Source organism: Mirounga leonina, unplaced genomic scaffold (genome assembly GCF_011800145.1).
Source record: "Mirounga leonina isolate KUSES-001 unplaced genomic scaffold, KU_Mleo_1.0 Mir_127, whole genome shotgun sequence".
NCBI classification, from domain to species: domain Eukaryota; kingdom Metazoa; phylum Chordata; class Mammalia; order Carnivora; family Phocidae; genus Mirounga; species Mirounga leonina.
The window spans coordinates 33,874,733-33,890,145 of NW_023270316.1; the positions used below are offsets into that span (position 1 = coordinate 33,874,733).

The following is a 15,413-nucleotide window of genomic DNA, read 5'->3' on the forward strand; positions in this document are numbered from 1 at the left end:
TTTATTTATTTATTTATTTATTTATTTATTTATTTATTTATTTATTTTAAAGATTTTATTTATTTATTTGACAGAGCGAGAGAGCACAAGCAGGGTAACAGTAGAGGGAGAGGGAGAAGCAGGCTCCCTGCCAAGCAGGGAGCCCGATGCGGGGCTCAATCCCGGGATCCTGGGATCATGACCTGAGCCGAAGGCAGACGCTTAACCACCTGAGCCACCCAGGCGCCCCATCCATTTTATTTTTAATAATTAAAATAAAAATATTTTAATAATAATAAAATCATCTGAGGTGTTTCCTAAGAAAGGTGTTTCCAGCCTCAGTACTGAGGTGAAATATGAGGAATAACTATTATGTGAGTTTTGCATTGTTAGATTGTAAAAACCACGGGCCCTTGTGCATTCTTGAATAGTCTGGAATAGTACATGAATTAGCTATAAAAGACCGACATAGAAGAAGATTGTCATAAATCAGTGAAAAGAATGCAGTGTGTTTGGGGCGCCTGGGTGGCTCAGTTGGTTAAGCGACTGCCTTCGGCTCAGGTCATGATCCTGGAGTCCCGGGATCGAGTCCCGCATCGGGCTCTCTGCTCGGCGGGGAGTCTGCTTCTCCCTCTCCTGCTCCCCCCGCTTGTGCTCTTTCTCTCTCTCACTTTCTCTCTCAAATAAATAAATAAAATCTTAAAAAAAAAAAAAGAATGCAGTGTGTTTGGTTATTGAGTGGCCCAAATAACAAGTAGACTTGGTTGATGTAAATTGTTGTGTAGCATTTAACTTCCTAGCTCTGGGTAACTCGGGTATTTACTGCTTCAAAAGTTTAGTCACGAGTCTGTTTTGTCATCGTTTACCATTTCTTCTTTTTAAAGTATCTTCCATTAACCTACAGAGAAAAGTTGTGAGACTAGAAGGGACTGTTAAACTTAGTCTACATTGCCAGTGTTCTTCCATGTAGCTTTTTCCTGTAAAAGTTTTGTGGCTCTCTTTTTCAGTATGTTTAAAACACCATGTAGTTTGCATCAGGCATTAGAGAGAGATCCAGTCGTAGAACTGTTAAGGCTTATGTCTGTCACCCAGTACAAACTGATTATATAGGGCAGAGGTTGCAGACTTGGAGGACAGCTTGGTGGCTGTGGAGAGGACGCACACTTAGGTTCACCGACATGAAGTCCGGTTTCCTCTCGTTGTGTCCTGCTTGTAACAGTTGTGTGGAAATACTTTTCTAGAAATAGACTGACTTCTTATTTTCTCAGTTCTGTTCACAAAGACCTGTTTCCCCCTTGTTAAATTAATACTATTGAGAATGAAAGGTCAAATAAATGTATGGGTATGGTTAAGTAATCTGCCCCTCTATTTTTTTCTATTCCAGAGGATTGACATGGTTCCAGAGTTGCTTAGCTCTAATTTATGTTCCTTAAGATGTAATGTTGACAGGTATTTATGCATGTTTTTTCATAAGAGCATAGTATCTACTATTTTAACGGATTCCCACTAACAAACACTGTCTACTTTCCCCCATAGGTTGGCATTTTCATGTATTTGGGAAATGAATCACAATGCTGAAATCTTAAAAGTGAGGTTTACCAAAAGTGCCATTAATTCAAAGGTTGGTTTCATGGTTAATATTAAATGTTTAAAATCTTTGGTACTTTTAACAGTGTTACTAGATGGTTTTGAAAAAGTCAGGTTTACTAAATTAAATTTTTCCCAAATGTTGTAGCAAGATCTAGTTTTTTCCAGTTATCTGCTTAATTTTTGATGCGGTTGCCTTGTATTCAGAAACTCACAAAGCCTGGATACTTGAGAAGACTAAGTAGATGACTTTTTGCCCTAATTCAGGAACGCTACTATTTGAAATTGTTCCAATGTATAAACTGGTCAGTATTTTCAAAGTTAGCATGTATACCATCTTGTGATACTCACAAATTTTCAGAGAAATGATGTCATAAATTTTCCTTGGATTTCAGCAGAACTAGCCTGAGGTCTCAGGTCAGAGAGAATGGAACTAGGCTAACGTTCTCATCATTCTCTTTTTTGGAAATCTGCCCAGATTCCATTATGTTCTCACTTTGCCCTTGGTCTTTCTCTGATATTTGCCATCATCTAGTTGCTTTCAACAGTTTTGGATGAACTAGTAGTTGGAAAGGAAAGCAGTGTTGGACTGACAGATAGTGATGTCTGAATGATTTAAGCCTTCCTCGATTTGTATTTTTAAAAAGGATGAGTTTATTTTTCTCCCAGACTTGGTCAGTGTAACAAAGGTATATGAAAAAAAGTTCAGTGCACATAAAACAGAAAACATTTTTAGAAGGGGACCTCTTAGTCCCTAGTAGATAACTTGGCTCTCCTAAGAATCTGACCTGGCCTCCTGCATCATCTAACCCTCTTACGCTATTCCTGATTTTTACTTGGGAAGCTACTTTTTTTTTTCTTTTAAGATTTATTTATTTATTTCAGATAGAGAGTGCAAGGGGGAGGGCAGAAGGAGAGAGAGTCTCAAGCAGACTCAGTGCTGAGCACAGAGTTGGACAAGGGGCTTGAGCTCACAACCCGGAGATCACGACCTGAGCCGAAACCTGACGCTTAACCAGCTGTACCACCTAGGCGCCCCTACTTTTTTTTTTTGATAAGCTAAAAAATGGTAGTTTTCCATAAGGTGTGAAATGGGAACAGAAGCACTATTTGTATATTTGGATTATAACTGGAAATTACTTGGGATTTTTTTTTACTGTGATTGGTCTCATTTTTAGATACTTAATTTAGGATATTTCATAGTTTTTTCTGTAAAACATGATGTCTAGGCTATTACAGTATTCTTAATTATTTGTCGTTGAGTAAAGAAGTAGTGATCATCTGGAGAGGATTTCACCTTATAGTCACTGTCACAGAATAATATGACTTTCCTTTTTATTTTAGTGTACCTAAGTATTTATTTGTTAACTATGAAAGTAAAGTTTAAGCAATTTATTTACCAACAAATGCTATCATTTTGTTTTGTTTTAAAAGATTCATTTACTTTTAGAGGGAGAGTGTGAAGGGGGGGGAGAAGCAGAGGGAGACGGAGAGAGAGAATCCCAAGCAGACTCCCTGCTGAGTGCAGAGCCAGATCCCATGACCCTGAGATCATAATCTGAGCCCAAACCAAGAGGTAGATGTACAACAGACTGAGCCACCCAGGCACCCCCATTTTGTTTTGTTTTAACGTAAGTTTGCTTATGTTGTGTAATGCATGAGATACAAATTAATGAACCAAAAACCATAGGTCTGCAGTATAAATATTATAGCTAGGACTCTCTCTCTTCTTATTGATTTTAGGTTTTCCAAAATCATAGATTTTATGTACTGCAAATATGAAATTACACTAAACCAGTTTTTTTTTACATTTTTTAGAATTTTTTTAAATTTTTAATTTTTTTTAAAGAGCACAAGAGTGGGGGGCAGGGAGGGACAAAGAGAGAGGGAAAGAGAGAATCTTAGGCAGGCTCCACACCTAGCATGGAGTCCCATGTAGGGCTTGAGCTTACAACCCTAAGATAATGACCTGAGCCGAAATCAAGAGTGGGCCACTTAACCGACTGAGCCACCCAGGTGCCCTATAAACCAGTTTTTATAAGAATTATATTAACATACCATTTTCCTTTTAGGCTTCCCTTACATATGCTGAAGCTCAGATGAGAATTGATTCTGCAGCCATGAATGATGATATTACCACTAGTCTCCGTGGACTAAATAAACTAGCTAAAATTTTGAAAAAAAGAAGAATCGAAAAAGGGTATATTTCAAAAATATTTATTAAGAAGTGTCTTTATTGTGGTAATAAGATAACCTGTGAACTCTTCAAAGTGTTTTATCCTGGACAATGACAGATTATTTAACGAGTTGAATAGAAAGTCAGGCAGAGACATTCTTTTTCTTCTAGCTCTGTCTTTGTAATTTATTATGCTAAGGAGTTAAAGATCTTAGAGAAAATTTCAAGGGAGGCAAGAGCTCCTTAAGACTTTTCTATGGATTGTTTCTAATTTTAGTTAGAATGTTGAACATTGGTTTTTAGACATTTAATAAATGTAGACGAACTTCTTTTTTTTTAAAGATTTTATTTATTTATTTGACACAGAGGGAGTGAGAGAGAGAGAGAGCATTAGCAGGGGGAGTGGCAGGCAGGCAGAGGGAGAGGCAGGCTCTGTGCTGAGCAAGGAGCCCGATGTGGGACTCGATCCCAGGACCCCGGGATCATGACCTGAGCCGAAGGCAGACGCTTAACGACTGAGCCACCCAGGCGCCCGAGACGAACTTCTTCTTCCACTTGAGAGTTTGAAGTGATTTGAGACACCTTCATTTTTTAAATGATTCAAACTTACACAGAAGCAGTCTGCCCAAAGATCTGATAGCTAGTAGCAGATGTGTGTCTTTTAGCTATTATATCATGGGATTTGCCTAGCTACAATAGTATAAGATAAGGAATATCCAAGTCCCCAAACTTGTTGAAGTAAAGTAGTTAAAAGAAATTTGATTTTTAAAAGACATCATCAACCATCAGAGTAAAGCAAGTACATGAACCTTTCAGATGTTGGTTTTGGGTTCCCATGCCCATCCAGGGTAGGGTCACAGGTGGTTACTAAAAGTGCTTTTGTTGGGGAGTACAAACTCTAAATCTGTGCTCTTTCAGAAGATGTGCCTTCTGAAAGAGCACATTAAAATGAAAGAAAATAAAGAATTTAGTTCCTGAGTCACACTAGCCACATTTCAAATGCTCAGTAGCCACTTACGGCTAGTGACTACCATATCGGACAGTGTAGAGATAGAGAACATTTCCATCGCTGCAGAAAGTTCCACTGGACCGCGTTCTTCCAGGTGGTTATGCTGAGCCATTTTTATCTCTACTCACAGGTCAGTTTTCTGGGAATATTCAGTGTGACCCTAAATATAAAACTTGCAGCTCTGTAAGGATAATTTGGATGCATTAAACCCAAAGAAACTAAAAAGGACACAAAACAACACATTTTTCAGCAAGTGTTTGTTCATAAGGTTTACAGTATGCAAGACATCAGAAGAAAGTTTGTGGAAGATATTTTTAGAAAGTTTGCTTTAAAAGCAAAATGAATAAAATGCAAATTGAAAACATATTTATTTTGGTAGTTTTAAATGGTAAGAGAAATTTGCATTAGTAACTAGCCTCTCCTGATTAGTGAGGGAAAGATAATTTTTAACTTCAAAAACTGTCTCTACTTTTAATTTTGTAACTAGATAGTCGTGTACTGGTAAGGACAGGTCATTGAGTCTTCTCAGCTGTAGGTGAAAATTGAAAAAACAATCAGTAAAAAAAAATTGGTATTTTCTACTTTCTTAAAGGATATGTTCTGTTTTATGTTTATGTCTATCCTAAAGGATAAATATTATGGATTAAAATGTTATCCATAACATTTTAAGTGTTTTATGAAGAAAAAAATCAAAATGTGATTACTATACCTTGCTTTTTAGGTCAAATGTATTGATAAACAGACTAAATCTAGTGTAGAATCTTGCAAAGACTGCATGGCAAGAAAGGAATATTTGTCAAGATTCTCTGTCTAGTATTCCTTTGGTAGTTCTTCTAATAGAGCTGAAGAATTGAGGGAAAAGGTGAAGAATTAGCTTGCACCATCTCATCTTTTTTTTCTCCACTTTCCCCCCTTCTCCATGATTGTTTAGGGTTACCCAACTTCATTAAAATTCTTTAAGTTGGTTTGAAGCTAACCTGATGGAAATAGCATGGAGCTGTGAAGAAACCTGACTCACCTTGTTGGAATTTACTTTTCACAGGAGAACTTGGGAACTCATTAAGTGAACCATTCCTGTAAAGCATTTAGTGTAATATGTTATCTGACACGTAGCATTCCGTATCAGTAGCCTCAGTATGTGTACATATCAGGGTGGTAGTTTATCAGTCTCTTCGCTGGCTCAGCGAATGTGGACGTACTTTTGAACTGTGGATCTTCTGATGGTACTTATCTATGTGTGGCAGCTTCCCTTTTGCCTCTCTCTCCATCATCCCTCACCCCAATACATTGTTTTCTGTAATAAATAAAATTCTGCCAAGTTACCTTCTTTATTTATAAAAGTGATTACAAACCCATGTAGTTCAGTAAAAAATCAGTGTGGCTACAGAACATACTCAAAATCTCAGCGGCACAAGGACTCATATTTTGTTGTGTTACTGTTGTGTCCCCTCTCTCTCTCTTTTTTTAAAAATTTTTATTTATTTATTTTTTTAAGATTTTTTTATTTATTTGACAGAGAGAGACACAGCGAGAGAGGGAACACAAGCAGGGGGAGTGGGAGAAGGAGAAGCAGGCTTCCCGCCGAGCAGGGAGCCCGATGCGGGGCTCTATCCCAGGACCCTGGAATCATGACCTGAGCCGAAGGCAGACGCTTAACGACTGAGCCACCCAGGCGCCCCTCTCTTTTTTTTTTTTTAAAGATTTTATTTATTTGAGAGAGAGAGAGAGCACAAGCGGAGGGGAGAGGCAGAGGGAGAAGGAGAAGCATGCTCCCCGCTAAACAGGGAGCCTGACGCAAGGCTTGATCCCAGGACCTTGGGATCATGACCTGAGCTGAAGGCAGACACTTAACTGACTGAGCCACCCAGGCACCCCTGTTGTCCTCTCTTTTTAAATGCATTTTAGATGTGTAAGATGCAAAGCTGTCAATGAAAATAGAACATAAAACTTAGCAGATGGTCTTAAAGCCTTTAGAAGAAAAACTATTACTCACTTGCTATCATCATTTTCTCTTTTAAAAGCATCACTTCCAGAATGATACCTGTTATTGGCTCACTTCACTAAATTTACATCTTTAATTTTTATTCAGGGCTTTGACTCTTTCTTCTCCAGAAGTTCGATTCCACATGGACAGTGAAACTCATGATCCTATAGATCTGCAGACCAAAGAACTTAGGTATGTAAATTTTTGCTGGGCCATAGATAGGATTTTTATTTTAAATGTAATATCTAGTATATATATTAATAAACAAAACATATTTGTACCCCAAATACCTATTTCTAATAGGGTTATGGTGTCTGTAGATCTTTTTGAGTTAGGATATACAGAGAGCAGTAAATGTGATTTTGTTTTTTAGTTTTTCTTACATAAAACTGAGATAAGTATTATAATAGAAGAATTTCCAATTTGAATTGGTCTTGATGTGTGGTGTATTAGAACTTGACTAGTAATAGTTGTGGTAAGTAAGAGATTGCCCTGGTTAATTTCTTAAGTATTTAATGTAGAAGAGCGTATTGTACAAATATGTACAAGACCTTGTGCTTTAAAGCCAGACTGCCTCGGTTTGAATCATGTTTCCAATAACTCCAGACAAGTAATTTGACTTTTTTTATACCTCAGTTTGTTTGTTGGTAAAATAGGACTGATAACAGTACCTACGTCACTGGGTGTTGTGAAGAGTGCTCAGATGTTATTGTTGTTACCATTGTATTGATTTGGTTGAGATTTAGGAAGCAGGGCTGTTTTTGGTTAAATCAGTTAGGCCTCTTTTCCATGCCTTTTATAAGGTAATTCTAAAATGAATGTGCATTTACACTTTTCTTAGTAGGTGACCAAGGGTTAAAAATGAGAATATACTCAAATTTCTTAGTTAGGACCAGTGTGTGCTTTATAGTAGAGCTATTAAAGCTAAAATTAAAAAATACTTTTGGGAGAACTTTTATATAAATAAAACTAATGCTAATGTGAACAGTGAGCCTAATACGAAGAGGTTTTTTGAGGAAAATGTCGAATCTAACTTTGTCAAAGTAGAACATTGCCCCTTCTTACCAAGAAGAAGACAACACATTTCTAAGAGATTGTCTTTAGTCTTAAAGGTATGATTGGAGGTCTTACTAATATTTAAAAAGTTAATATACTTTAGGAATCTAGTCAAGAAGTTTATAAGATGAATGAAACTTGAATTAAAGATTAATATAATGCCCATTCAGTGACTTGGGAAAAAGAAAGTACAGTTTACAACAGAATACAGATCATTTACTAACCTAAGTTTTAAATAGACATAGACTATAGAGAATAAAGAGCAATATCAAATTGGTTAAGAGTTTTGAAGTCAGTTATGTGGGCTTGGGTCTTGTTACTACTAACTCCAACTTTGAGCAAGAGAATAATGTTACACATTCTTAGTTTTCTCATCTGCAAAACAGGACTAGCATATATCTCTCTCTATATGGATACAGATAGATCAGTATTTTACAGCATAGTGCAATGCCAGGCCAATAATAAATACCCAGGATAGCTATTGCAAATATAATTTCTTCATTTTGGTGATTTATTGGTGAAAATTTTAATTTTTTAAGCCCAAATTTGTATGACCTAAATAGCTTTTCACTCTTATTAGTAAACTTTATTTTTATGGATTTATAGTTAAGTAAAAATCTCTTTAGATTTAATAAAAGGTGAAAATTCTTTTGGTTTAGATTTTATGTATTATTAGAGTTAGTAAAGGTTCTATTATTTAAATGCAATTTAAAAGTCTCTCGCATGAGATTTACTCATGCAGTAGATGCATAGTAAGAGATTGTCAGCGTAGCAGCTGAGAAATGAGTGTTAGGTTATGAAAAATATACGTGTGCACACACGCATACAGATGTTTACGTAGGAAATACTTTTATTGTTTCGTTGGTAGAAAAGGTAGCCTGGGAATAAATGTGATCTATAAAAGTCTCAGAATCTTTTTCTTTATTTAATGATTTCTCCATTGGCAGGGAAACAAATTCCATGGTGGAAGAATTTATGTTACTGGCCAATATCTCTGTTGCAAAAAAAATTCATGAAGAATTTTCAGAACACGCCTTGCTTCGAAAACACCCAGCTCCCCCTCCGTCAAATTACGAAATTCTGGTTAAGGCAGCTAAATCCAAGGTAAGGTCGCATAGTTTGCAAAATCATCTGTATTTGAGTTGTGATCTGTCCATTGTACTAAACAATCTATATTTGCGTCTGCATGAAAGTTTCCATTGTTTTCTGATGCAAAAATATGCTAGTGGTACTTTTGATTAAGAAAAAAAAAATCATCTAACTTGGATACAGCCATTAAAATCATTTGCTGAATAAAATCCTTTAATGTCTTTAGAGAGCACCCTGTGCTACAGCCAGAAGTTCCTCACTAAGTTATTTGCAGTATCCTAAACATATGAAGCTCTTCCATATCTCTTTGCCTTTATACGTGTTCTTTATGCCTGTATTATTTCATGCCTCCTCTGAACTGCCTAACTTGAGAGACTTAGAAATAATTGTTTTCCCTCTTATCTTTTACTCAGTTAAGCCCTCTTTATATCATGTCCCTAAGAAAGAAGTCCATTTATTGCATACACTGGGGAAAAGGAAAAACATAGGAAGGCTACCGTATCCTCCCCCTCATTTAGGCATAATTACCCTTACCCTTGTGGTGACTGTGGCTTACATTGGTTTTCTTTGGATCACTTGTTCAGGTCCCATCTCTCCTGTCCAGATGAGGAGCTGGAAGTAGTGTGGGGTCTCAGGGTATTATTCTAACAGAATGATGTTGGTTTCTGATTTTTCAGATCTTTATGGTGGGCCTCCTACCCCTATCCATCAGAACAGAATCAACTTCTCCTCTGCTTTAAGGCTTACGCTGTAAATTGGAGAATTTTCTCCTACTATCTTATTTCTTCCTTAAGACCTGGGTAGAGCAAGGAGGATCTAAGTATCTTTGCCTCATCTCCCAAAATAGAACACAGCAGTTTGATGTATCAGCATATTGAGTTGTAGTGACCAATACAGTTTTATTTTGTCTCTGGCCTTTACTTCTACCTTGAATGGAAGGTAAAGAAATATCTGCAGAGGAAAACCAGACATGCTAGAAAGAAACCAGATCTGCTTCGATTTTTTTTTCCTACCCCAACAAAGAACAGGCAAGCACAAATTGGACTTTGAGAATCGCACTACAGCCACCACCATCCTTTTCCCTTTGAAACTTCTTCAGACTGTTGATACTTCAGTACCTTTAGACGCATTCAGAAAATATTAAGCTTTGATGTTGCACAAAACAATCATGACTTTTTATAAGCTGTTTTTAGTTCTCCTAGGTTAAGGACAAAAGATGTAAATACTTATTACCTGGTCAAAAACACCATATTTGTTCTGTTTGATTTTGTTGTATTTTGAAGACACCATGGTACTGATTTTAAAATGTTTAATAGGGTGCTTTTTCCCCTCTTCTTTACTCTCAGAATTTGGAAATTAAAACTGATACAGCCAAGTCCTTGGCTGACTCTTTGGACCGGGCAGATTCTGCGACTTTTCCATATCTCAACACTCTCTTAAGGATCTTAGCCACTCGCTGTATGATGCAGGCTGTGTACTTCTGCTCTGGAATGGATAATGATTTTCATCACTACGGCTTAGCATCGCCAATATACACACATTTTACTTCACCCATCAGAAGGTATTTTTTCCTTATAAAATTATAGGAGATAGAAAATAGGTAATTTTGAATTGTAAAAAGCTATTTTAATGCTAACATAGCATGATTGTTATTTCTCCTTCATGTATCTAGATATGCAGACGTCATCGTCCATCGGTTGTTGGCTGTGGCTATTGGGGCTGACTGTACTTATCCAGAGTTGACAGACAAACACAAGCTTGCAGATTTATGTAAAAATCTCAACTTGCGGCACAAAATGGCTCAGTATGCCCAACGTGCATCAGTGGCTTTTCATACCCAGGTATTTGCCTTCTGTCAGTAATATTAGGGGAGATGACGTTTTGTTCACCTTCAATTTAATTTCAAAATACTTTTTGTTAATTTCAAAAATATTGTAAGACAGTCCTTGATAAGGCTATATGTTATTTTACAGTTGTTTTTCAAAAGCAAAGGAATAGTAAGTGAAGAAGCCTATATTCTATTTGTAAGAAAGAATGCTATTGTGGTGTTAATTCCAAAGTATGGTTTAGAAGGTACCGTCTTTTTTGAAGAAAAGGACAAACCAAAGCCAAGGCTTATTTATGATGATGAGGTACAGTATTTTTAATGGTTTTATTTGGGGTTTTTTTTGGAGTGGGTACTTTTTCTTTGAGGGTACCTAGAAAGGATAAAATTATTTTTTGTATCCTACAGAACTTAATTGCGCAGACTAATAAGCTTATTCTGTTCATAATTTCTCACTTCAGTGTATCATCCCACATACAGATGTTGTCCTTGATTTGTTTTACACCATGTAGTTTCCTCCTCTAAGAAAAACTTGAATTATGCTTTGCACAATTGGACAGATGCATGAAAGTAAAGGAATAAATGGCTGCTTAGAGCTCAGACAGAGGAATTTTTTAAGCCTGTTTCCAATGTTTCTTTTCTAACACAATCTCTACTTCCCTAACTTTAATAGAACTACAAAACAGCATACTTTGCCCACAGTACCTTTTCCTCTGGTAGACCAACAATTTGCTAATTAATGGGGTGAGAATCTTGAGATTAATGAACATATATATTGGGACCATCTTACTGAAAGGGGGAAGTATACATATAAATAGGTCATGTATTAGTGAAGTTACTAGGTAAATGGTTTTTGCAATATTGCACACCTAGATGCTTATTAAATATGTAAATAATCTTTTAAACTTACTTTTAAATTAATGTGAAACCTCAAGATAAGACAGCAATTTAAAATTGTAAAATGTGTTTTGTTTAGATACCTTCCCTTAAAATAGAGGATACAGTGTTTCATATATTTGATAAAGTTAAAGTGAAAATCATGCTAGACTCATCTAATCTTCAGCATCAGAAAATCCGAATGTCCCTGGTAGAACCACAGGTAAGACCAAACTTCACTGTCCATGTTGCAATGGTATAAAAAAGTATATATTGTGTGAAAGAGAAGGATATAAGTTATTTCTGTTCAAGAATGGAGAAATCTCGTATGTAGTGTGGGAGCCAGATATTTGCATAGCAAATTGTTTTCTCACCAATTTCCCTAGGCTGTGGGATCCCAGACATTTGGGATTTTTTGGAAAACGTCCTCAGTACAGGCAGAGAGCTATCTGAGATCTCCTCCCTGGTCCCTTTTCACTTTTATCAGTTTTGAAATCTGCACTTTTAAAGATTAAGTATGTTTCACCCTAAGATACTAGTTCTTAACCTTCTGCCCCAACACACCGAGGCCCCTGATGCTGACGGTCACAGTGGCTCTGCTAGGTTAAACTGGACGTGTTCTAGTTAAACCACACTTTCCAAATGACATGCTTCCCACCCATCGAGACTATGTCTGTCTTTTACATTTTTGAACCACTCCTTATGTGTGAAGTATGTATACTTTGTGTGGAAGACCTTTACTAACCTCCTTTCCCCTTCTCTCCCTTGACATCTTTTTAAACTTGAAAGTGTCAGTGGGGACGGAGAAGATGAGAATGAGATTTCTTCTTTTTTTTTTTTTTTTTAGAGATTTTATTTATTTATTTGAGAGAGAGAGAGAATGAGAGACAGAGAGCACAAGAGGGAAGAGGGCAGAGGGAGAAGCAGACCCCCTGCCGAGCAGGGAGCCCGATGCAGGACTCCATCCAGGGACTCCAGGATCATGACCTGAGCCGAAGGCAGTCACTTAACCAACTAAGCCACCCAGGCGCCCTGAGATTTATTCTTTATTTTATGCTTTACTCACCTTATCTTTCCGTTTGCATTACTTTAGATACGAGGAATAAGCATTTCGGCTGATACCCCAAACATGGACATTGATGAACCAGAGAGAAAGAAGAAGAAATGTGAGAAATAGCTACAGTCAACAAAGAAACTTGGAAGACTGGTTTCCTTAAAAAAACAAAACCAAAAAAAAAAAAAAAAAACCAACCCAAAACAAAAAACCTTGAGAGAACACTTTTAAACCTAGGATGTGTGTGATACAGTTTGTTACTTTTAAATACATTGTAATGGTTTTAAAAATTTGCATTTTTATTGAACTGTTTGTTGACTGTGTCTGTCCCATCATGGTACTTCATTTCTAGATTGAACTGAACTAATTATGCATAAAAATTCAATTGAGCATCCATCACTTAAATGGTGACAAGATAGCAACCTCAGGGATCTGTAAAGACCGTTTAAGTGGAGCATTCATCTACTCACTAAAGAACAGATTAAGTAATTTGATTATTTAATATTGATAGAAAAAAACTATCATTTTCCTGTGGAGGAAAATAGAACATTTTTAGAAGTCAGGAACAATGTGTTCTTCCTAACTTGAAAGCTGTCCATGTTTGATATGGTAGTTTTTAGATTTCAAGACAATGACATCAAGATTTGTCAAGGAATATTCAGTCCTTTGCCATCTTTAATTTACCTAATTTGTATGAAGTGTTCCCTAACTGTTAAAAGCTTCCTGCATTTTTTATTAGTGGTCCTTGAACAGCTGTGTTCGGGAATTAAATGTTGTAGGAAGGCAAGAAGAAGGATATTTGAGCTGACTAGAATAAGTTGTTTTTAATACCAGATAATAAGTATGATTATCATCATCCTTGATCTTGAAGCTCACATCTCCTCCAAAATAAGGCATTAAGGCTCAAAGAGCAAATAGAGATGGCACTTTTTTAAACGTCTGCATTATGTTATTTATAAAAAGTAGGTCATGGACAGCTTTTAAACTGTGTATCTATCAGGTTTTGTAGGAAAGGGGGGATTGTGTAAGGATATATTAAGGGGAACAGATTGAAGTAAATATTATGATTTGGTATGCCTTGTTCATCACAAAGATTAGTAATTATTAATAAGTGTTTTTTAAGAATATTTTGAGATAGTTACAACATTTTACTTTGCTTATTCATTTTCTAAAGTACTTGCAATGTACCAGGCTCATCACGGAGTCAAGTAAACTATCTCTGCCTTGAAGGAGCTTGCAATCCAGTGAGAAAGGACCAGCAAATAAATCAACAGGTCATGTGTCCAGTCATTTAGGCCCTCAGAGGTTAAGTGATTGTTCCAGTCTCCTACTACTGAGGAAAACATCCATATCTTGAGGCAGAACTTGTTTCAGTTGAACGAAGATAACTTTGAGTGATCTTGGGACCAAGTAACAGCCTACCACGCCCCAGAGCAAGCGTCAGCAAGCCTTTTCTGTGAAGGACCAGCCGTGTTAGACTCAGCAGTCTCGGTTACAACCGTAGTACTCAACTCTCCTTGTACAGCGTGAAAGCAGCCACAGACAGGATGGAAGCAAGCATGGCTCCATTCCAACGAAAATTCAAATTTGAGAACTTTGATGTGTCACAAAACCCGTTTGATTTCCACCTCCCCACCATTTAAAAATCCTTTGCTGACAGCCCAGAGTTTACTTGCAACAGAAGGAAAGGGAGGTTTCTTGGTTAAACAAGGCAGTGGCTAACCTTCTATCTTTCCATGTTTGTTTTCTTGGGTCTCATTTATGAGGAAGGTCTAATTCAGGCATTAGTCCTTATTGGGTAGGTCAAGATGACCAGAATCCTTATTTTTACCCAAAGCCTCAGTCTCAGTAATCTAAAATGCTTCTAAAGCCAGTTTTTATGCTAAGCAGCGTACATGGAATACTACACTCAAAAAACCCTGTTGGGTAAGACTCTCTCCACCCCCACCCATTTACTAGATGAGAAGATTAAGGTTTTATGGCCCAGATCAAGTAGTAAGTGACAGGATGGATTTAAATCCAAACTATAATCACTACTTTCTTGTTTCTTGACTTGTGCTATCAAAAAGACATAGCCAGGGACGCTCTTACCTTTAGGAACTAGAATTCCTCTTATAGCACAGCAGTTACTTAAGTTTATATTGATCCTAAAGCCTGTGTGATTAGGGACTCAACTTCGTAATGGAGTGTCTTTAGCAGTGGACCTAGTGACTAACAGCTTTAATGGTTAGTGTGCTGGGGGAGACGATGAGTCAGGTACACAGGAAGAAAAGGTCTTTACAGATTAGCAGTAAAGTTATAGGGTGCAAAAAAGGAAGAAAATGACACAATGATAGTACATTATTATTTCCTAGGGCTGCATATGAATTATTCCTCTCTTTTGAAGGAGATTTTTAAAAGGTGGTTTGTAAATATGAATATGTATTCTCCAGAGGTAAAGAATATTTCTAAAAAATGTATATATCACTTCTACTCCCAACATGAACATAAACATTTTAAAAAACTAGTTTTGTGTCTGCCCAACCATAACTTCATAAAAGGCCTAAATTTAGCCCTACAGACACTCCGTCGCCTGGTCCCCACTGTTTTTCTTAGTTCTCCCAGGTTCTTATTCCTCTCCCCAGCCAAATTTGAGCTGGAAAAGGGTGTCCCTACCCTAGGGGTGGAGATATATCCTGGGCATCCCATACTTACCCCACTAATAATATGTGATATTAAGATGCTGTTAGTACTACTTTTCTAGTATTTACATTTTTTAAAGTAGTAATTAGAACAGTT

General features: G+C 36.9%; 1 protein-coding gene across 2 annotated transcripts in view; it reads left to right on the top strand.

Annotated features, from left to right (window-relative positions):
• Positions 1–15,077, top strand: part of DIS3 (DIS3 homolog, exosome endoribonuclease and 3'-5' exoribonuclease) — a 29,288-nt gene extending 14,211 nt beyond the window's left edge. For both annotated transcript variants that reach the window (XM_035003242.1, XM_035003243.1), the window contains exons 12-21: positions 1,364–1,428; positions 1,516–1,600; positions 3,639–3,766; positions 6,841–6,927; positions 8,739–8,895; positions 10,227–10,441; positions 10,553–10,721; positions 10,854–11,012; positions 11,682–11,804; positions 12,675–15,077. In XM_035003242.1, coding sequence (XP_034859133.1) covers positions 1,364–1,428; positions 1,516–1,600; positions 3,639–3,766; positions 6,841–6,927; positions 8,739–8,895; positions 10,227–10,441; positions 10,553–10,721; positions 10,854–11,012; positions 11,682–11,804; positions 12,675–12,758 — 1,272 coding nt within the window. In that variant the 3' untranslated portion in view covers positions 12,759–15,077. The remainder of the gene's footprint in view (positions 1–1,363; positions 1,429–1,515; positions 1,601–3,638; positions 3,767–6,840; positions 6,928–8,738; positions 8,896–10,226; positions 10,442–10,552; positions 10,722–10,853; positions 11,013–11,681; positions 11,805–12,674) is intronic.
• The last annotated feature ends 336 nt before the right edge of the window (positions 15,078–15,413 follow it).